The 26,257-nt window shown below is 37.7% G+C and overlaps 2 protein-coding genes across 12 annotated transcripts in view; both read left to right on the forward strand.

Moving 5' to 3' along the window:
• nav1a (neuron navigator 1a) overlaps positions 1 to 16,684 on the forward strand; it is a 210,735-nt gene extending 194,051 nt beyond the window's left edge. For 7 of the 8 annotated variants that reach the window (XM_067371856.1, XM_067371858.1, XM_067371857.1 and 4 more), the window contains 13 exons: positions 1,881 to 2,065; positions 2,205 to 2,367; positions 4,389 to 4,593; positions 4,712 to 4,809; positions 4,889 to 4,984; positions 5,182 to 5,350; positions 8,053 to 8,288; positions 8,402 to 8,556; positions 8,754 to 8,825; positions 8,996 to 9,192; positions 9,387 to 9,505; positions 10,526 to 10,732; positions 10,819 to 16,684. In XM_067371856.1, coding sequence (XP_067227957.1) covers positions 1,881 to 2,065; positions 2,205 to 2,367; positions 4,389 to 4,593; positions 4,712 to 4,809; positions 4,889 to 4,984; positions 5,182 to 5,350; positions 8,053 to 8,288; positions 8,402 to 8,556; positions 8,754 to 8,825; positions 8,996 to 9,192; positions 9,387 to 9,505; positions 10,526 to 10,732; positions 10,819 to 10,902 — 1,986 coding nt within the window. In that variant the 3' untranslated portion in view covers positions 10,903 to 16,684. The remainder of the gene's footprint in view (positions 1 to 1,880; positions 2,066 to 2,204; positions 2,368 to 4,388; positions 4,594 to 4,711; positions 4,810 to 4,888; positions 4,985 to 5,181; positions 5,351 to 8,052; positions 8,289 to 8,401; positions 8,557 to 8,753; positions 8,826 to 8,995; positions 9,193 to 9,386; positions 9,506 to 10,525; positions 10,733 to 10,818) is intronic. The other variant, XM_067371859.1, reaches the window with a different exon arrangement.
• Positions 16,685 to 17,198: 514 nt separating this feature from the next.
• The window catches only part of mybpha (myosin binding protein Ha), a 30,249-nt gene continuing 21,190 nt past the window's right edge, over positions 17,199 to 26,257 (forward strand). For 2 of the 4 annotated variants that reach the window (XM_067371867.1, XM_067371866.1), the window contains exons 1-5: positions 17,199 to 17,444; positions 18,947 to 18,988; positions 19,210 to 19,275; positions 20,261 to 20,392; positions 21,016 to 21,183. In XM_067371867.1, the coding sequence (XP_067227968.1) occupies positions 17,255 to 17,444; positions 18,947 to 18,988; positions 19,210 to 19,275; positions 20,261 to 20,392; positions 21,016 to 21,183 (598 nt within the window). In that variant the 5' untranslated portion in view covers positions 17,199 to 17,254. The remainder of the gene's footprint in view (positions 17,445 to 18,946; positions 18,989 to 19,209; positions 19,276 to 20,260; positions 20,393 to 21,015; positions 21,184 to 26,257) is intronic. The other 2 variants (XM_067371869.1, XM_067371868.1) reach the window with 2 other exon arrangements.

Consider the following 26,257-nt stretch of genomic DNA (forward strand, 5'->3'; position numbering starts at 1 on the left):
ACTCACCCCCATGTCATCCAAGATGTTCATGTCCTTCTTTCTTCAGTCAAAAATAAATTAAGGCTTTTGATGAAAACATTCCAGGATTATTCACCTTATAGTGGCCTCCAAACGGTTGAAATTAGTTTAATTGCAGCTTCAAATGGCTTTAAACAATACCAGACAAGGAATAAGGGTCTTATCTAGAGAAACAATCAGTCATTTTCAAAACAAATGTAAACGTATATGCTTTATATAAACAAATGATCGCCTTCCAAGTGATTCCGCCAAAACCGCACTTTCGTATTCTTCAAAAAGCTTACGCTGTATGCCCTACGCATTCCCTATTCTACTTATGGAAAAAATGGAACTGGCACTGCGTTCATTCCGTAAGTAGAATAGGGAAGGCGTAGGGCATACAGTGTAAGCTTTTTGAAGAATACGAAAGTGCGGTTTTGGCGGAACCACTTGAAAGGCGATCATTTAGGGATGAAAACAGGGAATAAACCTTAATTTATTTTCGACTGAAGAAAGAAGGACATGGACATCTTGGATGACATGGGGGTGAGTAAATCATCAAGAAAAATTTGATTTGAAAGTGAACTAATCCTTTAATAACTTTAGTGCATCACACATAAAAATCAATAATAAAGTGGTGCAAATGAACTGCTCTATGAATGGTCACAATTCATTCTTAGTGAATTCCCTCTAGAATGCCTACTAATACTCCAAACATGTGGACATACTGTGAATGTTTCATATGGCTATTGCTGAAGAAGGAAAAAAAAAAAAACAGTTAGTGAATACTGTTGCACATACATGAACGAAGCTACAGCTAAACACTCGCACTAACTCTGGCATGTAGTGACGGATCACTTTGCATGTTGAAACTATCTGTTACAGCTGTTCGGCATTTTATTTGTTTCAAGGCTGTAAAGCTCATATAGAAATGAATGCTTCACGAATAACTATCAACAGCAACAGTCTACCTGAGTGTTTCAAGTGCTCTTGTTGAAAAACATCCTTTTCACTTGTGTTGCTGTTTAAGCGTCTGTCCCGTGTTTGAAGTACCGTGACATGAAGTACTTGAATTGAACACTACAATAATTAATATACTCTGAGAGGCTGATAACATTTTCTCTTTCTGACATAAATGAACACATTTTTTTTTTTTTTTTTTTTTTTTTTCAATAATAGTTTCAATCTAAATTTGTGGTCAGCATTATTATTATTATTAGTAGTAGTAGTAGTAGTAGTAGTAGTAGTAGTAGTAGTAGTAGTAGTAGTAGTAGTAGTAGTAGTAGTAGTAGTATTTTAATTAAATTAATATTTTTATTCAGCAAGGATTGCACTAAATTGATCAAGAATAACAATAAAGGCATTTATAATGTTACAAAAGATTACTATTTAAAATAATGCTTAAAATAAATAAAAATAAAATAAAATAAAATTCTTTTGAATTTTCTATTCATCAAAGAATCCTAAAAAAAGTCATGGTTTATTTAGCAGCACTCTTTTCAACATTGATAATAATAATAATAATGTTTCTTGAGCATAAAATCATCATATTAGACTGATTTCTGAAGGATCATGTGACACTGAACACTGGAGTAATGATGCTGAAAATTCAGCTTTGATCACAGGAATAAATTACAATTTACAACATATTCAAATAGAAAACAGTTATTTTAAATTGCAATAATATTTCACAATATTACTGTTTTTACTCTATTTTTGATCAAATAAATGCCTTGGTGAGCAGAAGAGACTTTTTTCACTTTTGAACAGTAGTGTAAATTAATAATCTTGAACTAAATTAATAAACATATTTTTTCAGAATAAACAAACACTTGTATAATTTGTGAATTTGAAGTTCTGTCTTTCTCTCAATTTCTCTATAGTTGAGAAGCTCTTTTGGCAAAGCGTTCAGCATTAAGAAGGGTGCTAAAGGCGGCTCGATGTACTCTGATATTGAAGAGATCGCCACTCCAGACTCTTCTGCCCCCAATTCACCAAAACTGGCCCATGAAGATGGAGAGAACCCACCCCCTTCCCTCCAATCCAGCCAATCAGCCACCTCCTCTGTGTGAGTAAAGTTTTAATAGTTTTTAATAAAAAATGTAGTAGTACAGGGCGGTAAGAGAGGGCGATTTAACTTTTGAAATGCAGCAATAATTATTACACCATTTAAATTGCTATTATCACATTTAAATCCATTGTAACAGAATATTTGAAAGTAACGAGGAAAATGAGAGTGATGAAAAGGTGGTATCGGAGCTGCGGTCTGAGCTGTGGGAGAAAGAGATGAAACTGACGGATATCCGGCTTGAGGCGTTGAGCTCGGCCCACCAGCTGGAGCAGCTACGAGAGTCCATGAACAACATGCAGGTTAGTGACCAGTTTAGTATCATTTGGTAAGGTGACATTTACCTTTGTTCAGGGAATTTTCAAGAATCAAGTCATTGCAATAGGAATCCACACAGTCTGGAATTTCACATGAGGGTGGAAGATTTCCCAACAGATTTGCAGCAGATTCAAGTTGGTCATGCAAATTTGCCCGTTGACCAGCAGAAAGCTGCTTGGTTTGAGAGTGACTTCTGTGTGAGCTTCATACATTGCTACACTATTGACAATAGACCATTTTTACCAACAAAATATTGCCGAAAATGTACGTTTGTATGTCAGTTCACTACATGACTTTTAAAATCTTAACAGATTGTAAAACACTATGCATCATACACTTGCCGAATTTGTAAATGGTTACAGAGAACAACTAGATATCATAAACTAAACGACTGAGGATCATAACACTACCAGACACTTCCAAATGTGGTTTTAAATCAGATGCATATCTCATATCTGGACATCTAATTTACGTCTAAACACGTATATCCTATTCCCCTTGAATTCCAAGCCACTACAAGGCGAGAGCAACATGTTTGGCCACAAAGATATCTTATAATTTCGTATTATGAAGCAGACATGCCTGTATGGGCTCACACTAATTTTTTTTTTTTTTTTACTGCGTGGGAAACATAGTTAAGAAATTGCACATTCAGCAGCATAGAAACTGGTTTTCAACCTCTGACCCATGGATTGAATAAACAAGCTTCACTTGACGCACACTGTAATTATCTCTCTCGTTTATTCATTTGAATTTAAATACATTTTACAGTGTTACTTTATTTCACTTCATAATTCTAGATCTAATGTGCCGTAGATACAATAACAAACTAAAATGACCAATATTTCCCGGTCTATATCCGTTTAGTCAGATTTTGTGCTGCAAACATCCATGATAGCTTTTAACTTATCCATACTGGCAAATAATCATGGCCACACTGCAAAAAAATGCTTTACACTGCAAAAATTGCTGTTCTTACTTAGACTTTTTGTCTTGTTTTTAGTCAAAATATCTTAAAGTTCTTAAATCAAGAGGCATTTTCTTGACAAGTAAAAATTATTTTCTTGTTTTCAGGAAAAATAAATCTAAATTAAGTGAGTTTTTCCTTAAAACAAGCAAAGTAATCTGCCAGTGGGGTAAGTAAAATAATCTTATATCAAACCAAAAATAAGCTATATAATCTTGTTTTCAGTTTGGATTAAGATTATTTTGCTTACCCCACTGACAGATTATTTTGCTTGTTTTAAGGAAAAACTCACTTAATTTTGACTTATTTTTCCTAAAAACAAGAAAATAATTTTTACTTGTCAATAAAATGCTTCTTGATCTAAGAATTTTTAGATACTTGGACTGGAAACAAGACAAAAATTGTAAGTAAGAACAGCGTACTTAGTATGTTTGCCTTGTTTCCAGTCCAAATATATATAAATCCATTTTTTTAATTATATATTTTCTTGTTTTCTGGGGGTGGTGGCAACTCACCTTTTTTTTTTTTTTTTCAGAAAACAAGAAAAAATGTTATTTTACTTGTCTAGTAAAAGCATCTGGATTTAAGAATTTGTATTTATTTAGTTGGACTGGAAAACTGAGAAAAACTGAGGATTAACCATGTCACATAGTAAAGCGATCACCAGCAGAATCATTTTGGGCAGGGATTAATATAAACACAGATTTTGGATACCAGTCGTGGTCAAAAAATCTGATCTGTGCGTTAAACGCAGCCGTAGATAGAGAACAGCTTCGGTTTCAGTAGTGACGTCATACACTATGGTGCGTATTAAAATCGGCTCAAAATATCAAATGCTTTTTGATATCCTCTGACTGGATGGAATAAGTCTGAAGACAATTCTACGGAGTCTGTGCCAATTATAAATTTGTGATTCTGTGATTTTTAGCAACTAATGTCAGCTCATCCGGACTGCATATCGGAGCAAAAATCTGAACAAAAGTCATGAAGTGTACTCTAGCTTTAAGAGAAAACATCTAATTCAGTTTATCATTATAGATGATGGTGGAGAATCTGAAGGCAGAGAACGACCAGCTGAAAACAGGAAGTGCTCCGTCTTCCCTTGTCCTCCCTTGCGGCCCACCTTCTACTTCCACTTCCCAGCCCTCTGGCCTCGCCAGCCTCCTGAACTCCAACCAAAGCAAACCAACCATGAGCCTCACCAAGTCCTTCAGCCTCAGCCTCAATGAGTGCTCCAACCCTGGTGAGTTCAGTAGTTATGCCATCTGATATTTTTGGGCACTTAAAAGTGAAAGCTTGCAGCTTACTAACCTAGAAATGTCAGCAGCAGATTGAGTCAAATCATTCTTTCTATCTTGCAGATGTTGCTCCTATGGAGTTACTGAGCCTGTCATCTCAGAGGGACGGGGTCTTTACACGTGTGGTGGTCCGTATAGCTGACCAGCAAGTGTCCAGAGAGGTGAATACAGGAAAACAGAATTAAAATAGCTTTATATACATGAATATTAGCCTAAATATGTGATGTGATATACAATCAGCAGGTGAGGCAGCAGGATTTCTACATCGGCTCGGTGAGAATTCATGGGAAAACTGAGTGGTCGACGTTGGACACAGACATCGCCACAGCTTTCAGGGTGGGAGCTCTTTCTGGAGCGTATGAATGTTTAAACATATGCAAAGATAAGGATGATCATAATTTAGTATGCAAAGAGATGTAAGAAAAAAGTAATACTATTTTAGTATGCAAATGATAGGATGTCATTGCTGTTGATATTTAATGGCAAACATATTGTACTGCTTTTATAATGTGTTCTTTGTCTTCATACATTAGGACTACATTTCCCAGGTGGATCCCAGTGCGAGTATGGGTCTGTCTGTCGACTCTATCCACAGTTACGGTATTAATCAGAGCAGGAGAGTGCTTGGAGCTGAGGCCCCTGAAAGTTCGCCCGGTGACTGTTTAAAAAAGGGTCCTGGACTTGTCACTGTCACCCTCAAAGGTGAAAAACTCACATTTTCACACTCTCACTATCTCAATTAACCTTTTTTTACACCTCATCTCTGCCTACCTCTGCTCAACGTGGTGCTTGAAGTAGTGATCGATCGATATTGATTTTTTTAGAACCGATACTGATAATTTGTGTGTTTATGTGCTCGATAACCGATATGAAGAACCAATATTTATTTACTGTTATACTTCTGTTTTTGACACGGTTACAACACCACTGAACTGAACAAACCATTTTATTTATAATAATCACTCCCTCCTTGCATAGAAAACTAAACAAACTGTTACTAAACTGTTTTTGTTGAAAATTAGTAGTCATGATCATATTACAAAAATAATTTTATTTATAAAAAGCATCAGCAGCAACACTATGTTAACAAGCAAAATAAATGTAGAATATCTAATGTTTTCAAATGGAGAAAATAAATTAAAGACAGGAGTCATATCAACTTTGCAGAAATGTAATACTTCATTTTAAACTATAGTTTTAGTAGATTTATAGACCGTTTAGTTCACCGTGATTTTGCCAAGTAAGACATGTTCCTGGATCAACATATTTTGTTGATCCTGGAACAACATTCCAGTCTGAATTCCTACCCCTAAACCTAATCCTACCCATAAGTTATCCCTAAAATCAGAGGAAAGTAAGGTGAATAACATTGATGTAGAAGCACCTAACCCTGGTTGCAAGCCTAAACTTGACATAAACGGTAAACTTGTCCCTCAAATCTGATGGGTTGATTGGAATGTTGTTCCAGGATCAACAAAGATGTTGGTCCAGGAACATGTCTTAGCTGGTTAATAAGCTAAAGAGTGAAGAATAATTCGCTGGATAATGTTAAATAACTGAATAATATTCTGTGGAATATTGGAATATAATAAACAAAACAAAGTATTTTATTGCATTTCTCAACTGGTATGTTATATCAGAATTATGAATAATGTTTTTGTCATTTTAGGTTATGACATATCTGCTGACAAAGCGCTGTTTATCTATGCATTTACACAGAACTATATTCAAACTGCAGTTGCTCAAGAAGATAATAAATAACGAATTTCCATAGAGTTGTGTTTACTTGGATGTTTATTAGTGAATTAATATATATTATATATTAAATGTTTATATAATTACGGTGTTTTGAACAAGTGAATCTTGTTAAAAGTTACATGCGGACGACTTCACGAGACTAATGATGCGCATGTGCTCATTCATGGCTGTATTATTTAATTAATGCAAAATTACATCTTTACTGGGACAGGACATGACGTATTATCTTACGTGACTCCGTAAACTTGTCTCTATTTCTTAGAGACAAGCTGCATAAACTAGCTACATTTCAGGCATTTATGTAGCACATCTTATTGTGCATTAATGGCTTTTATGTTAAATAAAATTTACTAATTACAGCAAAGCAGGTAAGCCTGTGCGCAATTCTCAAACCACCCACAAGATGGCGGCGTTTATCAGTAAATCTGATATTAAAAAAACAATATCCGATTATGGTAAAATGCTTAAATATCGGGGGAAATATCGGTAAATCGATATATCGGTCGATCTCTAGTTTGAGGTGTCAAGTCATTTTAGAGTCCTCACTGAAAGTTAAAAACTGTGTTAATTGACAAAAGCACAGGCTTCGGAGCAGATCTTATGTTTATGCTGTTTCATTCACCTCATAAAGTTAGAATCTCTGACTTCCTATGCAAGTGTGTCATTAAAGGGATAGTTTGCCCAAAAAATAAAATTATCCCATGATGGGATTTCTTCTTTCAGACGAACACAATCAGAGATATATTTAAAATATTCTGGTTCTTCCAAGCTTTATAATGGGAGTGAATGGGGGGCACAGTTTTGAAGCCCAAAAAAATGCATCCATCCATCATAAAAATAATCCATACAGCTCCAGGGGGTTAATAAAGGCCTTCTGAATTGAAGCAATGGGTTTTTGTAAGTAAAATATCCATATTTAAAACTTTATAAACTAAAATAACTAGCTTCTGGCAGACGACTTTACACATACTGCGCAAGTCAACTTGCGCCACAAGAGTAACCCGTGATGCAATGTATGACACAGGATGTAGGAGTATCGTAAACTTAGACACCTCTCACAGTTCAAACAAATATGGCCGGGCAACAAGCTCCTCTTCTCTTATATCGAAATCCTCCATTTCTCTTTAAAATTTCTTGTGCCCCCTATTTACAGTACAACCATTATAAAGCTTGGAAGAGCCAGAATATTTTTTTAATATGTCTCAGATTGTGTTTGTCTGAAAGAAGATAGTCATATACACCTAGAATGACTTGAGGGTGAGTAAATCGTGGGATAATTTTCATTTTTGGGTGAACTAACCCTTTAATGCTCATTAACCCTTTAATAATCATTTACTTCAGACATGCTGTTAATTATAATATTAATTCAATTAACTCTTTAAATTCAAACATTTTTCAGAGGTCTTATGTTTATGACAAGATTGTGGACCAATGATATTTCACTGTGGGTGGAGCTACCCAGTGTGAGGCGACTAAAATAGAAACCAAAAAAACAGGAAAAATATCTTGTCATTGACACTGTTGACATTACTCTGTTTCTGTGTACTAAATGTTTCTCCTTCCTGTTTTTAATTGTTTGTGTCTTGTTCTTTAGTTCTCTATCTTCATGGCACCTCTGTTTCACTTAATCTTGCTGTTTGTTCCAGGTATTAAGGAGAAGGGTGTGGATAGTCTGGTGTTTGAGACACTCATCCCCAAGCCCATGATGCAGCACTACATAAGTCTGCTTCTGAAGCACCGGCGGCTGGTCCTGTCAGGCCCCAGTGGCACCGGGAAGACCTATCTCACAACCCGTCTGGCTGAGTACCTGCTGGAGAGGAGCGGCCGTGACCCTTGCCCCGGCCTTATCACCACCTTCAACATGCACCAACAGACCTGCAAGGTGAAGCCTGGAAATTGCACTTTAAATGATGAGTAACAGGAAACTGAGCTCGTTCCACACTGATTTGTGTTGCAAGCAGTTGTAAAGCCTCACTTTGGTCTTCTCTCCCTCAGGACCTCCAGTTGTACCTATCTAATCTGGCCAATCAAATTGACCGTGATTGTGGTGCTGAGGACATTCCACTGGTCATTATCTTGGATGATATCAGTGATGCGTCCTCCATCACTGATCTGGTCAACAGTGCGCTGACATGCAAATATCACAAATGGTGAGTGGTCATTTGTTAAGGGAGAAACTCTCAAAAAATCATGGCCTTATTTCTTCCCAAAATTATATTTAATATATACTTTATTTGCCTTGAAAAATATGACCTGGACATGTTCCTGACAGGCTTTGAGAGATTCACTCTTTTACAAGATGATTTTGATGTTTTTTTTAAGTATTTTTCTTGGATATTTATTTCAGTCCGTATGTCATTGGAACCACCAATCAATCTGTTAAGATGTCATCAAATCATGGCCTGCATCTCAGCTTTAGGTAAGTTCCTCATTTCTTTACCACTGTTTCATTCCAGCTTGTAGATTCTATTAAGGTTAAACTTAATAAAATGTTACCTGAACTTACAATAACATACTCATAAAGAAATTTTAAATCCCAAATCAATATTCCAAATGTACTTAATTTGTGATTTTCCCATTTGTCTGAAGAATGGTCACCTTCTCCAACAACGTGGAGCCTGCAAATGGGTTCCTAGTGCGTTACTTGCACAGGAAGTTGGTTGAGACGGAGGATGAAAGCACAGTTCACAGCGCTGAGGTGCTGAGGGTTCTGGACTGGGTGCCTAAACTCTGGTACCATCTCCATACCTTCCTGGAGAAACATAGCACCTCAGACTTCCTCATAGGTACAGATTTAAATTTTCTACATATCTGATCACAAATTGATCTTCATGAAAAACATTATTTAACCATTTAAATTTTGTTGTGGAGATATAATACCTTTCAGAGGTTATGATTCAGTTTTAGCACAGCTTTAGTTTTAGCATAGATCAAAGCCAAGTTTCCAAAAATGTCTCAGCTATGGCTTTTGTCTCCGTAGGTCCCTGCTTCTTCCTGTCTTGTCCAGTATCTTTAGCAGAGTTTCGCTCCTGGTTTATTGACCTCTGGAACCAGTCCATTATTCCTTATCTTCAGGAGGGAGCTAAGGATGGTGTGAAGGTAAGCTATTATCCACATAGACCAGTGTTTTCCAACCCTGTACCAGGACGTACCTCAACATTACACATTTTGGATGTTTCTCTTATCCGACCCATTTATTTCAGGTCTTTTCTAATGAGCTGAATTAGGTGTGTTTCGTACCTCCAGGAAAAGGATTAGGAAACACTGACATGGGCAACTAAATATTAAAGCAGGGGTGTCCGATCCTGCTCCTGGAGGTCCACTATCCAGCAGAGCTCAGCTCCAACCCTATTTAAACACACGTTGCTAGTGTGCTAGCCTGGTCAGGGAGCTGCAGCTTTCTGTTTTTACAGAGGTTCTGGGAGAACAGTAAACAGGTTTATGCTGGTTTAAAGGTTGGGTAGGCAGTTTCAGAGAGGCTAGCAATTACAGGCTATATTTGAAAGCTTAAGATCCCGCCCTCCCTTCAGAGCGTCTCCAAAGCCACGCCTCCTTCAAAACACTTGAACGCGTACAGCACAGTCTGCAAAGTGTTACGAGACGAGAGATGCCGTTAAATTACCTCATGTCTCAAAGCACATAACGTTACAATAATAATCAATGTAAGCAACTTGCAGAGCTCTACTTGTACCACCTGACTGCTGCAGATTCATGTTTGGCGTTGATAGTTTTGACTTAGAAATGCATAAATTTGAGTCTGAGGACATGGACAGCTATGGGTAGAACATCACTGGTTGTCATCTTGCAATTATGGTTACCAAATGCAATGATTGGATGAACATTTTTGGTCCTTAAACTGCCACAGAAGATATATGTACATTTTAATATTTAGACCACTTCTTTTATTGATTGCTATCAATAAATATTGCTGTCAGGATGTGAAGCGAGTTTTAACCAGTATAACAAAAAGTGTTTATAAAAATGAATTGCCTATCCTACTTTTAAGAGTTTATTCTACCTTAAAACCGGGCCAGAATGAGGCAACTCAATAGGATTAGGAAAAGAGCAATGGAGCAGTGAAGGTTTGGAGCTCAATCTTTGCATTCATATATATTTTAGGTCCATGGTCAGAAAGCAGCATGGGAGGATCCAGTGGAGTGGGTGAGGGATACGCTGCCCTGGCCTTCAGCTCAACAGGACCAGGCCAAACTCTTTCATCTCCCTCCGCCAACCACTGGCCCCAACACTGCTCCAACACTCCAGCAGCCCAGTGATGATAGGTCCAACAAGGACACGTCCCTTCCCACCATGGAATCTGATCCACTGGTGAGTGTCCAGTACAGCTACACCTGTGCCGGTGTGAAAAAGTCTGTATGTGTTCTGACAAGCTGTCCGATCTGTCCCTCATTCAGATGGCAATGCTGCTGAAACTCCAGGAGTCTGCCAACTACATTGAATCACCGGAACGGGACATTTCAGGCAATCCCACTTTCTAGGTTGAGCTAAAGGACTTGAGAGCTCGCTAATGGCTAGTGCTGTTTCAAAACACTGTTCTGTACAGCTGATTTGCACCTCCTGTCTCCTTCAAAAGGTTTATGAGAGGCAAGGAACTCTCAAGAACACCCAAGTCAAGGCAGACAAAACTCTCAGTCTGAAAGAAGAACAGAAGAACTGTTCCTGCCAGATCTAAGCGAGAATCTTTTTTTGCACTGTTGTCTTAACCAGTCCTTCCTTTGCTTATCTAACCTGCAAGTTGCATGGCAAAACTTGCAACTGAGGATTGTGAAGATTGGATGATTGTGAAGATGAGATGTTCTTGTCTACTATACTGGGAACAAAATGTGCTTCATATTTGTTCAATTTACTTTTGTTGTAGGAGATATCTGTCCATATGGACCAAAAATCTATTTATTCTTATTTGCAAGAGTACCGACACTCCATCCTCAAGATCCAGTCACCTAAATCCTGTACACAAAGGTGCGGTTACATTTAGACCAACTTGTGTGGATGCAAAATCTAATGTACAAGATGGTGCTTAGAATTCAGCCTTAAATGATGTCCCTCCATATATCATAAAGTCAGTTTCATAGCAATTTGAAAATAACTCTATATTACCTCAGTTTGCATAGTGATGCAGTTTTAAGGTGCAGTACATACCCATAACCAGGTTGCATTTATTCCTATCAAACATGCAGACATGAAGCAGACAGATGTAGACTGTAGATCTCTGAGAGGATGCACTTTGATTTGTAGCTTTCAAGCAAGAGCACTGACTGACTGTTCAAAACTCGAGGGTCGTTCACTCTGATGGTGGTTTGCAGCGGCAAAGCAACCAGAAGTCATTCTTTTCAGTGAGGTGGCATGAGCGACAGAGACTGTTGCCGATGGACAAAGTTGAGTAAAATGTAACTATATGCAAATGTGACACTACCAATGGGAGAGCAGACAGTGAAGCTCATGTGATCTGCTACTTGATATTGTTGGTTATTCATTGTCTACAGAAGTTGCTGAATTTTGGTGGCACTTGGAGATGCAGCAAAGCAGTGAGGCTCATGTGATCCACTGCCTGATACAGTTGGGGGCGACCTCAGGTGATTTAATCGCTGGTTATAACAACAGGTGCTGTTACCGGTGCATGGGAGCAGTATGCAACATCTTACCTTCAGTAATCGCTTACGAGCATTGAGTGCATTTGACCTTAAGGCCTGGGTATACTTCATTTTCCACGTTAAGCTCAGTCTTGTGTACAATTGAGCATGCAAGCCTTTCAAACGATGCTCTTTCGACTGTGAGTGTGGATACATAATGTGTTAGTGGACCTTGCTTTTCAAGTGCTCAGATCACTGAAAATCACATGGATAGACCCGAGCTGGAGCAGAACGTGGACAAGGGAAGTATACTTTCGGCTTTAGTTCTAGTACCTAAGGTGCTCATGGATCATCAAGATAATCCAAGGCTTTGTTCTCACTGACACCCCAAACCCGATTTGCTTGCTGATGTCATTACTGTAGCAGCTAATATAGGCCCTGTTTCCACCAGGTATTAACGTGTTTCAAATGTGTTTTGTTGAGAAACTCCTTTTTTTATTTTGCGCACGCTCTACGTAACTTCCGCGGGTACGTCAAATGCAGTGCATGAATACTATTGAATGAATGAACCCGTGGCTTATGAGCAAGCAGGAAAGGAAGAGAATGCAAAGGATACGGATGGCAGCTGCAATTTCAATCGTAATTAATTTATGGTACAACACAGCCACAAAGGACGAATAAGCGTTTACATTACAAATGTGATATGGTCATATGCAGTGTTGGGGAATGTTACTTTCAGTGTTGGGGGTAACGCATTACAGGTAACTTGAGTTACGTAATCAGATTACTTTTTTCAATTAACTAGTAAAGTAACACATTAGTTTTAAATTTACAACTAAAATATCCAAGTCACTTTTTCAAACAAGTAACGCAAGTTACTTTGTTTTCCCATGTATTGACTGACAGCTTTGTCAGTTTTTGGTTTGAAAAGGCCTTTACATTTGCCAAAAATATAACTTTTTTTGTTGTTATTAAAGCTGCAGTCCGTAACTTTTTTTGGTTAAAAATGATCCAAAATCAATTTTTGAGCAAGTACATAACCAGCCAGTGTTCAAAACTATCTCATTATCTTAGCTCGATTCACAACGGTAAGCTTGTAGTAATGTTTTATAATAAGAGCGACATGGTGGATTTCCACGGGAAATTGGAGCATGCAGCAGTTCCTCTGTGCGTCATTACGTCACGTCCGTAAACAGAAAGGAAGGAGTCCAGGCTAGTCGGTTTTATCATGTGAGGGTGTTGCTGGTAGCGGATCATTTATAGCCTTTTCTCACAGAAGCTGAAATAATTAAACTTATCATTTTGATGGCGGATTGTAATCCAGAAAGGTCCAAATGACAATCATCAGTGACAAGTAGTCAAAAGCAAAAGACTTTGGACAGTTGAGAGGCTACAGAAATTGAAATATACAGGTAATGCTAATATACACATAGTCATAGCAATGCTGATGTTGTTAACATTAATGATTTGAGATCAAAGTATAACAGTAATAATAATTTGCACAGTTTTGCATGATCTGAGCTAAGCGATCGTTGGATTTAATCATCATTGGCAGCGTGATTTATCGTAGGCCTAATGCCGTTTTCCTCAGTTGGTCAGAACAAAAGTGGCAGACATGTTACTTACTTGTTCAGATGATATTTTCCAGTGAAAATTCGTATATTGGTCATACTTTCAAGACGTAGAATCTGTGATTCCAAAGTTCAGTATCCACACCGGTGCGGTGACTGACAGCAAGCATTAGATTCATCCGCGCTGGCGAGCTGTGCCGAGGCACAACGCACATACAGATAACTGTTCCGCATATGACTGCAATTGCAGGTTTCAAACAGAGATGGCGACAAAGAGGAAAAATCGTGGACTGCAGCTTTAAAAAAACAAGCAAGGCCAGCCAAGGTGATAAAAAAAGTAACGCAAAAGTCATGTAACGCATTACTTTCCATAAAAAGTAACGCAATTAGTTACTTTATTAGGGAGTAATGCAATATTGTAATGCATTACTTTTAACTTTCCCCTACACTGGTTACTTTTAAAAGTCAGTCAATACATGGGAAATCAAATTAACTTGTGTTATTTATCTGAAAAAGTAACTTGTTGTAAATTTAAAAGTAATCTGATTACGTAACTCAAGTTACTTGTAATGCCTTACCCCCAACACTGGTCATATGTGTTTTTAACTACCTCCGCAAGTTTTAGTGATCCGAACATTTTAGACGCTGTTTATACCTGTATTTAGTGCTGAACACTTGCGATAACTTCACCAAAAATACATCTTAATACCAGGTGGAAACAAGTCTGTAGATATACTGGACACTGCCTGAACAAATGAAACCAATTTGAGCTCCTTCCAAATAAGACGGGGCTAGATTGTGTTTGAAAACAAAATAAGGATTGTCTGAGTGTGAACAAAGCCAAAATGGTTTAAACAATTTGTTTTGTGTAGAGGAGGTTCAGCAGTTTGTTATTTTGGCCTTTATGTCTTGAGGTTCAAAGCAAAATAACATCAGTGTTAGCTTACGGTTTTACAAACTCGTATGTCCTTTGGTCTTCTCTAACAATGTAGCCAGTTTTGGAAATGTTGTAATATCTGGATTTTATTTACGGTAATTTTAAGTCACAGGAACGGCCCCATGTCAGGGTCTTTTATAATCTCTCAAATCATTCCAGTAATATTTAACTCTAATGATTAAAAAAAATCTCAAAAATCACACTAAAAAATAATAATGGTGGATTGTAACTCATGAATGCGTTTGCTATTGGCTGATTACAAGTGCTCCAGAACTGTATGTGCATGAAAGCTTTAACTTTGAGGAAAATTATAGTTAAAAAAGCACCTTATCAGGAGACGCCAAAGGATGTGTTGGCAACGTGATCTTTTACCTAAATTATTATTATTATTATTATTACCTAAGTGAAACTGAATTTCTCATGTATGTGTACTAACTGGTCTTAGTACTAGCACTACATGAAACATGCCGTTGTAATCTCAGAATGTAAATTGGATCAAAACATCAGTTTGCCAACACACCTAGTACTCTTGATGATGCTTGCTGATTCTTGTGCTTGTGTTTAAGTGTCCTGTTACTGTCAGACGTAGCTCTCCAAATGAATAACCACAGCGTTTTTTTAAAGGTCTTTTTTGTACGTTTTTTTACTAAAGGATCTTAGTCTGACATTTGTAAATAGGATTTTCAAAAAAGAAAATTGCCAAAAAATAAAATGCAAAGGTCTATGGTAGAATAAACATTGCAAGGATCAAATATAACAACTATAAACTGAATGTGTCTGGTTAGATTTACATTACAGTGAGGATCGCAGTCATCTCTCAATAGTTATTGCCTTTCCCGTAGGGGCAAGTTAACTGCCACAAAGTAACTAGATCATGTTGCCTATGTACATTTTTCACTATAAAAGTGTCCTGTTTATTCTCTTCCGGATCGTACAAGGTATTGAATAGCTTTTACGATTAGTTGGTCACAACAATCCATAAAAAAAAACTAAATCAGTAAAAAAAGAAGTGGTAGTGGTGCTTCAAATCACACAAGTACCTCAAATCTGTCTTAACAGCTCATTGTATGATCAAAACACTTCCCTTAATAGCTTATGGATAGTTTGGGGCTTTGGGGAAGATTCCCCGTTGTTTGTCTTGAAAATGTGCCTAATATAAGCCAACTCGTTGAACATTGCAATACCTAAACTATTATGTTTTGCAAGGGATTGTTTGCTGTGGAGGATAGGAATGCGAGCGAACGTGCTATCCTTTTTTATGCTAGCTTATAAAATTACATTGAGATTTGAGCTCGCGGGTAGTCTCATTTCCAAATGTCCTGGAAATCGAGGCTGCTTTGCTAGCTTGCACAAACTGAAGCCATTTCCCACTGTCTCTTCTCCTGTCACAGATATATTTGCATCCGTAGTACAGTGTGCTTTATCATATCTGCTGTCTTGCATAGCGCCTGATATAGTTTGGACAACCTAAAATAGTGTCTCTAACTATGTATCGATTAATTTATTTGTTATTTTTACTGGTTTATGAATAACAACGCTGAATGTTCAAGCAGGCATAATAATAATACAAAACCTGTGCTTTGTAAACTTTTTTTTCCCACTTGTTTTAGATTAAACATGTTATACAAGGTTTGATATTGTTTAATCAAAACAGACTGATGATTTTTCACTATGCAGTGTTGGAATAACATTTTAGCCTGCGTTCAGTTGTCAGTAATGACAGATAACAGTGGTGTAAGTGGTATAAGCTAATGTGCAGGTTTGATGGTGTTTTAATGTCATTGATGTGTATCACCATTGTTTGTCTGGGAAAACACATTGGACCTACCTGTCCCCCTGGGATTTCAAACAAAAACTTTTTTTTTTTTCCTTTGTTCTCTTTCTTTTTTAAGAAATGGATCTTGCTTTCTCTTTAATAAATCTTTCTATTTTGTATAGAACATTGCAATTGTAAACATTGTAAATAGTAAACTCATCTGCGACCACAATCACAGTAAAATATGAAAATTCCGGCCCTAGGATGAGACACCTTTTGTTGTTGTTTTTTATTTTTATTATTATTATTATTATTTGCAAACTGTCTGCTGGAAAAGGGTTATAAAGGCATGTGCTAATCTGAGAGAATTTAATCCATCAAATATTCACTCACGTTTTCAATAAACTCATGCCATCCCTACACTAAGATGTCTCTTTCGCTGGTCTTGTACACAGTTTAAAAAAATATACATTTGACACGTAGTACATTAAAACATAACTGTTATGTTTTTATATTCCTGTTTGTATTTTTGAACACAAATTTTCAACTGAGATTTCTATACTTTTTGACGTTTGTCTCCATCTGTCGTCTTAATTTTGTAACTGCAGTTTGGACAACTAGCCTATGTTGCAGTTACAATTTCAGACGAACGAGGGAGCCAAATTTTAGGTAGTGTTAAATCAAGACTTTAAAAAAAAAAAAAAAAAAAAATGAGAATAAAATAAGAGTAAAATAAGCATCAGAAATAATTGAACTCTAGGCACGAAAGCTACATGATACTGAGTTAACCAGTTACTATGAATAACTTGAGTAATGAGGTGAGACCAGTTTAGGGTTATTCCTGAGTTGATAAGAACAGATTTATCTGTGTACTGAAGGCTATTTAAAGAAGAGGAGGAGTCCCGAAGATTCATACTCAGAGGTGGTATAAATTGAACGTCCCAAGATACTGCCATCCCAAAGACCGGCAGTCCTGTTGAGTTTCTCCCAAGCATCATGCCAGCCAAACCAGCACCTATCAAAAAGTCAGCCAAGAAGGCTGCTGCAAAAGAGGAGAAGCCGGCAGAGCCTGTGCCCGAGGCTGCCCCCGTTGAGGCGCCTCCAGCTGAAGCTGCACCCGTAGAAGCTCCCGCTGAAGCGGCAGTGGCGGGATCTGCCCCCGCTGCAGAGGCACCTGCTCCTGAAGGTACTCATGCATAATTATTTTATTTTAACAGTTTATACCTAAATATGTGCCTAACCCTAACGACATCTCATTTAAAAGACCAATTCTTCAGACTATTTTAATAGGATTCACATTCATACTGTAAAACTGATAATCACGTTAACGGTTTTAATAATACTGTTCATCGACGTCTGTCAGCTGTCTTGCAATGAAAGAATGAATGCATCATCAGTGCTGTGGAGGACTCACACACGCCCCCTACTGAACAACATGCACTACTTCCACTCACTGGAACATGACGATGTTCTTTGCTATAATGTACCATGTTAATTTGCCATAACATAGTTACAACAGTTATTGTTGCTACTGTAAAATGATAATAAATATAAATTAATAATATAATGATAGAAAATGCAATAATGTAATTGATCTATTTCTAATACCAAGTTACTAATGTTACTGTAGTAAAACATATTTTGGCAGTGACGAAGGTTAGAATGAATAAAATATGCCCCTTCTTCAACTGATTTATTGATGTAGGAAAATGGAATTGTCATTATTTGAACATCCACAAACTGCTGGAAGATAACTTCTGTCTTGGGTTATGGCATTACAGTGACTTTTACAAAATAGAAACTTAATAATTAGAATATTTAGTTTTGTGACAGTTGAAGTTTATGTACATGTATGTATGTATGATGTAGAAATTTCCCTGACATTTGTATGAACGGGTCCCTCAAAAGTAGATAAATTAAACATACTGTGCAGCACCTATGGATCATTGGACTTTGTCTTGCAGAAGCATTCGAATTTATGACTACCTATCCACTAACATGTACCTAATATATTCTAACATTTATTTAACATGTAACACTAGACTCGGCCCCTGCTGCTCAGGGTTAGACTGCTGCCTCTTAAGATGGGACGTAGAGCATAGGGTAATGCTATAACAATAACACAACTGATTATTACTACCCCGTCAAATTTAATTTGCTTTTGCATGAGAGTACAAATAGCATTTTTTTAGCATCTCAATTGTAAATATTCATGTTCAAATCATGTTTCATTTTCAGTTTTCAAATTTTAAGTTGCATTAACCTACATCTCAGGATCAAAACACTGCCTTCACATGTTGTTTCTTCTTCAGTAAACTGGCCTGCTGAGTGCAAAAACCACTAATCAACAAACAATGTGTGTGGTGCACTCTAGGTTAGCTTGTGGTGGGAGAGTGTGTCTCACACTGTGCTGAAATGGCTATGGCATGACTTTTCACCTGACTTTTCATTAACGTCATCAGTTGCTGCCAAGAAAGCTGATGTGACTGCTGCATGAGGGCAAGGTGTAAGTATATATATATATATGTATGCTGCAGTTCATGTAGCAGAAGAAGGTGCTATTCCTGCAACTGTTGCTCCATGACGCTGAACTACCCAATAAATAAATAAATCCTGTTTATTCAAAACGGTATCTTGGTCTCCCCTGAGTGACGCTGCTCTAATGGGAGTCTAATGATTTGCTATTAGGCCCTGCTGATGAAGCTGCTCCTACTAATGCTCCAGCTGAGGGTAAATAATTTTGCTTTTGTTATCATTTTTAATGTTTCAATTTCAGTTTGGATCCAGACACTTTGTAATTTGACTTGCACCCTTCAGAAAATGACAGTTTATAAGGCTACAGTTCGTTCTCAAATGTTTTTAGTTTAATCGACATATAGGCAGTAAAAACCATGGTGCATTTGAATCAATATAACTCTGAGTCCAAATAATCCTGCATATTTGATCATCAGCTGCTCCTGCTGAAGCTGCACCTGTAGAAGAGCCACCTAAACCATCAACACCACCTCCTCCAGCAGGTAACTTAATCCATTCTTTCATCCATTCATCCATCCATCCAACCATCCATCCATCCAATCTCATCATCTACCCAATCAATCCATCCACCCAATCAATCCATACATCAATCTATCTATCCAATCCACACAATCCATCAATCAATCAATACATCAATCCATCAATCCTCCTAATCCATCCAATCCAATCCATTATCCACCAAATCCATCCATCCAGCCATAATCCATCCATTCATCCATCCATCCATCGATCCCATCAATCTCATCATCATCTACCCAATCCATCCATCCATTAAATCCATCCAAACCATCCTCCCAATCCATCAATACACCCAATCAATCCACCTAATCCATCAGTCCACCTAATTCATCCATCCAATTAATCTATCCATCATCCATGAAATCAATCCACCTTGTTCATCCATCAATCTAATCCATCCATCCAATCAATCTACCAAATCCATCCATCCATCCATCCATCCATCCATCCATCCATCCATCCATCCATCCATCCATCCATCCATCCATCCATCCATCCATCCATCCATCCATCCATCCATCCATCCATCCATCCATCCATCCATCCATCCATCCATCCATCCATCCATCCATCCAATCAATTAATCTACCAAATTCATCCATCCACCTAATATCCATACATCCATCCAAACAACCCACTAAGTCCATCCAAATCATCCTCCCAATCCATCAATCAACCCAATTCATCCATGAAATCAATCAACCCAATTCATCCATGAAATCAATCAACCCAATTCATCCATGAAATCAATCAACCCAATTCATCCATGAAATCAATCAACCCAATTCATCCATGAAATCAATGCACCTAATTCATCCATCCACCCATTTAATATACCAAATTCATCCACCTAATCTATCCATCCACCCAATCCATCCATCCATCCCTATAGAAATTCATGTGTTTTTCTGCTATGAATTTGTTTTTATGTCTCTAATTAATGTGCAGTGCCCACGAGTGCCCCTCAGAGCCTCAGCGTGGATGATATCAATGATACCTCAGTTACTCTTAAGTGGAGATCCCCAGAGAGCATTGGCTCTGGACTGGATGGATACCTTGTGGAATACTGCAAGGAGGGATGTGCGTATATCCTCTCAGAATTGCAGATAAACTCTTTAGATTAGGTGTAGTGTTTCAATCATCATACCTTCATCTTGAAATTTAACCATGTAGAACTATCGGATGTCACAAGAAAAGTGGGTTCTGTGACAGTCTGCTATAGCACCTGTCTTTGAAATGTCACCACAGACTGATTTACAGCTAGCTCCTGTAAGTCTCCCTATTAGGAAGGGATGCTTTCAACCAACTGTCACCATATCTGAACACCCCACATTTAGATGTGTGGATCTATACTGACATCACTGCTAGTGTGTTTGGAAATTCGTATTTGATCTTTAACTGGGTAGTTGACGCATAACACCCATGGGCTTTTTTTTTTTTTTTTTTTTTTTTTAAATCAACATCAAGATATTTTAGGTTTTGCTAAAAAAAAAAAAAAAAAAAAAGAGAGAGATTTGTTGTTGTTGTTGTTGTTGTACATGGAATATAGTCATGCCAACTTTTCAAAAGTATTCATGTCAAACTCCAGTTAAATCTACCCCTAGTTTATATAAAGTTAGTATTTAATAAATTATTTAATGTATTTTTTGGGTACTTGGTTGGGTACTTAATATAATATAAATCTTCTGTCCATTTTTACACAGCTTCTGAATGGGTGGCTGCCAATACCGAAGTCATCACGTCCAACCGGTTTGTTATCAGCGGTCTGACAACCGGAGACCTACTTAACATTCGTGTGGTGGCCGTGAATGCCGGAGGCCGCAGCGAACCCGTCGTCCTGCCTCAGCCTGTCCCCGTCCGTGAGATTGTGGGTGAGTGTCTATGCACCATTGGCATGTATAGGGGACAGATGAAAGTGATGAATCGTCTCTGGTTACTTCACAGGGTCTGATTACTTCAAACACTGATTACTTCATAGTGTTATACATTTTCAGTGTATTCTCTGAGCCCTGGCTCATGTGGCTTACTGCCGAATCTCAGATGACAGTATGTGTTTCCCCACAGAGAGAGTAGCTGGTGAAAGTGCACAGCCTCAGCCTTTAGCTACCTCTCTTGCCCTCAATGGATTCAACAGCTGTGGGTATATAAATCCCATTGGCTTGCGCCGACAAGAGCTTTCATTAGCATTTAAATTACAAACATAAAGACATAAGGCTGTCAGTGCAATCTGAGCTCAGGACTGAGAAGCACAGTAAACACATAGTGTACATTATTCTCCTAAACTGAGCATAGTACTTGCATAATTGTGTATGTTTCTAAGAATTTTTATCTTGCTAAATAATTGTATGAACTTCTTTCATTGCTGGTGTGATTTTCGTGACAGGTGCAGGGTCAAGAAGTGTTTATATTCAGGGCTTGGTTCTTTGGCTTTGCACTTGACCACTTTCATTGGTGGAGCTTGACCTTGACTCATCAGGCCAGATTTACTAACAGCCTGCGTCAGTGCAAACCCTATTCTGGCATTAAAAACTTCTGTCAGGGTTTGGTACACAGTCAGTGTTGCTACTCAATAGACCTTTTTCACAAGAATCGGAAATCACGTGACGCAGGGTAAAGTTAGTTCCGCTATGCGTCTACGGCTATTAGATTGATATGCTTTTTCTCAAATATCGCTTCTTACCTTTTCTGTTTTGTCTGTTTTCCAAATAGCTTTTGTATAATCTACAAATAAATTATTTTCTACTTGTTTGTAGCTTATACAGCCACTCAGACCGTTGATCGAATTTACCGGAAGATGGATTTATATCACCAGCTGTCATACAGCAAAGGCTACGCAGCTACTCATTCAGCAATTTCCCAGATCGTATTACGTACTACGAACATTTATATAATTTATTAATTTAAAAAAATTAACTCCCAATATATACTTTAATGTGGGATATAAAGTCGTGAGATACATAATATTGTCGTATAGCTATGTTTTAAAAATATATATAGCATGTCTCATATGGCATCATCCCACATTCAAGCATATGTTATAATTAATCCTGATCGATTAAAATGATTAAACTAAGACATAATTTCCAAAACCACACTGTACACAACTATCAGTCTTTGCATGTTGCAATAGCACAACAATGCTGCGCATAATACATACTTTAAGATGATGATGACAGGAAAATGAGTGAGAGATGACTGAAGTGTTTATATCCAGAAATATCATGTTGCGAGCAGTCCTGCTTCACGAATCAGAGGATCAGGCTTGTGTGATAAGGGATCTACCAGTCGATCATTTCCCCAGCACGTCGCTAAAAACACTCTATACATCTCATTATGTGCATACTATCCACCCTAAATAGTACTGAATATTAATAATGTCACATAGTATGCACGTTTAGACACAGACACTGTCTTTACAGCACATGGAGCGCGATAATGCACAGCCGCGCCAAACAGACACAAAGAATAATATAGCTGCAAGCAGCAATTCGGGGCCAAGCCCCAGAAGGGGCAGTAGCGCAATACGGAGCAGGAAGAGCAAAAACAGCAGAAATTGAATGTACATGCAAAACAGCTGGTTCAGAAGGACAGGTGGAAATGAAATGAAAATCAATAGAAGTTCAGAGAATGAACAGGGAATGAACTAAAAACACTTGTATCTCATTCAAGAGGAATAAAGATTAGTACAATGCTTATTTGGATAAAAAAGGTATCAAAATGACTCATTACACACAATTGTATAAAGGAACCCCACACGGGATTTGAACCCACGACCTCCGAGTCCAGTGTCCATTTCTCATCTCATTGCACCACTGTGCAGGTGAATGTTGGCACACCTTCCGAAGTTCATTAGTTCATGTGAAAATGAACTCAAAATGAAGAATTTTTATAAAACTGCACTGAATGTTATATTTAATAACTACTTTAGATCATTCTGCAGCTCATCATGCTGTAGCGCAATACAGAGCAGGAAGAGGAAAAACAGCAGAAAATGAACAAACATGAAACAGCTGGTTTAGAATTACGGGCGAAAATGAACTCAGAATGTACATAAGCTTAGATGAAAATGAACACATCATGAAACAAAAAGCATTTATTTCTAATCCAAGAGGCAGTAAAGGAATCAAAACACACTATTTCATAAAACCGCTCCACCTGGGATTCGAACCCACTATCTTGGGGTGCAGAGCTCATCAGGTAACTGGCTTTACACATTGAGCTACTTGAGGATGCACATTCAACAATCTGTGGAAGAGAACTTTTAGTGTAAGAAAGAATTTACAAAAAAGCATTACTTAGCATGCTAACCATATTAGCATGCTAAGCTAACTTAATGCTAATGAAGCTCATGGTTAACTTGATAGCTGAAGAGCCACATTAAAGAGAATGACAACTGGTTAGCATGCTAAGCAATTAGCATGCTAAGCTAACTAGCATAAGACAACAAACACAAGCAAGGTCACATTCAGAGATGAATATCTTGGGAATGGTAGCGAATATCAAAAATCCGTTCAGTCATTTCTGTGCGGCTCGGTCCAAAGATCACCTGAGCTGATTTTGGACAAAATTGGACAAAAATTGTAGGAGGAGTAGTGAAAAAATGGAATACTGTACTTTCAAAATGGCCACTACTGTACTGGGTGGAGTCTTAATGTAAGATATTGAATGTGATCAGTATGAAGAGAGGAATCAGTTGTATTGACATTCATTTTTCTGGAACAAAGGGTTCAAAAGTTATAACCTTTACAAAAGTGAATATTTGAACTGGTGGTGGCACTATAGACTTAGTCCTAGATACTCCAAAGTTGGTCAAATTACTTTTAATTACTATCACTACAAGCATGCCAAATTTGATAATTTTCCTTCTTATGGTTCATTGATTACCATACAGGGGGAAGAAGAATAACTACGAATTTGGACATAAAGGAATTGCATGTGATAGCTTCAGATTAGACCAGTTTTAGGCAGAATGCCTAGAACAGACACAAGTTCTGCATCTTTTCCTGCCACAGTACCTCATGCGGTCTGGGCATGTGTCACACTGAGTTTCGAACCCACGATGCAGAGCATTCGGGATCCGTGGCGTAACACATTGAGCTAATCAGCCATGCAAGTTCATCAGTATGCTAAGCAGAGGTTTCAGTGTGAGAAAGAGTTCACAAAAAAAAAAGCTTCATAGCATGTTAACCATATTAGTATGCAAAGTTATTTAATGCCAACTAAGTTTTGGTTAACCTGTTGACTGAAGACCACATTAGAAAGAATAGCAATAGTTTAGCATGTTAAGCAATTACTGTGCTAAGCTAACTAGCATAAGACAACAAACACAAGCAAGGTCACATTCAGAGATGAATATCTCGGGAATGGTAGCGAATATCAAAAATCCGTTCAGTCATTTCTGTGCGGCTCGGTCCAAAGATCATCTGAGCTGATTTTGGACAAAATTGACCAAAATTTGTGGGAGGAGTAGCGAAAAAACTGTTTTTGATTTAATTCAATATGGCAGACAGGTACATTTAAGGAAAATGACAAATGACACATTGTCGGAATCGGCATAAACCAGGGAATAAAATGACATAAAGCAGACAAATTTTGGATAATGTTTTCAAAAGTTATAAGCAATTTTGCAAAAATCATTATATCTGTGGAACACTAGGTGGCGCTGTGCTGAAACTTCTCATGTACCTTCAGGACACTCTGATGGTCATATGTACCAAATTTTGTGATGATATGTCAAATTGTTTAAAAGTTATTGCAATTTATGACAAAATTCAAAATGGCGGACACGTGGTTCATCCGGTGTTGACGAATTTGATATCCTCGGATTCGGCATGGCACAGGGAATCCATAGACACCAAGATCTTGATTTTCTAATAAAGTGTTCAAAAGTTATTGGCCAAAATAGCCATTTTTCAGATCTCATGACCTGTAGGTGGCGCTGTTCCCAAATTTGGCATGGAACCTCAGATCATGGTCTTGATCAAGTGTACCAATTTTAGTTTTGATTGCTCAAAGTTTGGCCGAGATACAGCCTCTATAGCAATTTTGGGTCAACCTCGTTAACTTCGTGACATCATAACTTTTGAACAAAGATGAATAAAAAAAATCTGTTCAGTCATTTCTGTGCGGCTCAGACCAAAGATCACCTGATCAAAGTTTGGACAAAATTGGACAAATTTTGAAGGAGGAGTAGCGAAAAAACGGAATACTGTACTTTTCAAAATGGCCACTACTGTACTGGGTGGAGACTTAATGTAAGATATTGAATGTGATCAGTATGAAGAGAGGAATCAGTTGTATTGACATTCATTTTTCTGGAACAAAGGGTTCAAAAGTTATAACCTTTACAAAAGTGAATATTTGAACTGGTGGTGGCGCTATAGACTTAGTCCTAGATACTCCAAAGTTGGTCAAATTACTTTTAATTACTATCACTACAAGCATGCCAAATTTGATAATTTTCCTTCTTATGGTTCATTGATTACCATACAGGGGGAAGAAGAATAACTACGAATTTGGACATAAAGGAATTGCATGTGATAGCTTCAGATTAGACCAGTTTTAGGCAGAATGCCTAGAACAGACACAAGTTCTGCATCTTTTCCTGCCACAGTACCTCATGCGGTCTGGGCATGTGTCACACTGAGTTTCGAACCCACGATGCAGAGCATTCGGGATCCGTGGCGTAACACATTGAGCTAATCAGCCATGCAAGTTCATCAGTATGCTAAGCAGAGGTTTCAGTGTGAGAAAGAGTTCACAAAAAAAAAGCTTCATAGCATGTTAACCATATTAGTATGCAAAGTTATTTAATGCCAACTAAGTTTTGGTTAACCTGTTGACTGAAGACCACATTAGAAAGAATAGCAATAGTTTAGCATGCTAAGCAATTACTGTGCTAAGCTAACTAGCATAAGACAACAAACACAAGCAAGGTCACATTCA

Source organism: Chanodichthys erythropterus, chromosome 20, assembly GCF_024489055.1.
Source record: "Chanodichthys erythropterus isolate Z2021 chromosome 20, ASM2448905v1, whole genome shotgun sequence".
NCBI lineage: Eukaryota > Metazoa > Chordata > Actinopteri > Cypriniformes > Xenocyprididae > Chanodichthys > Chanodichthys erythropterus.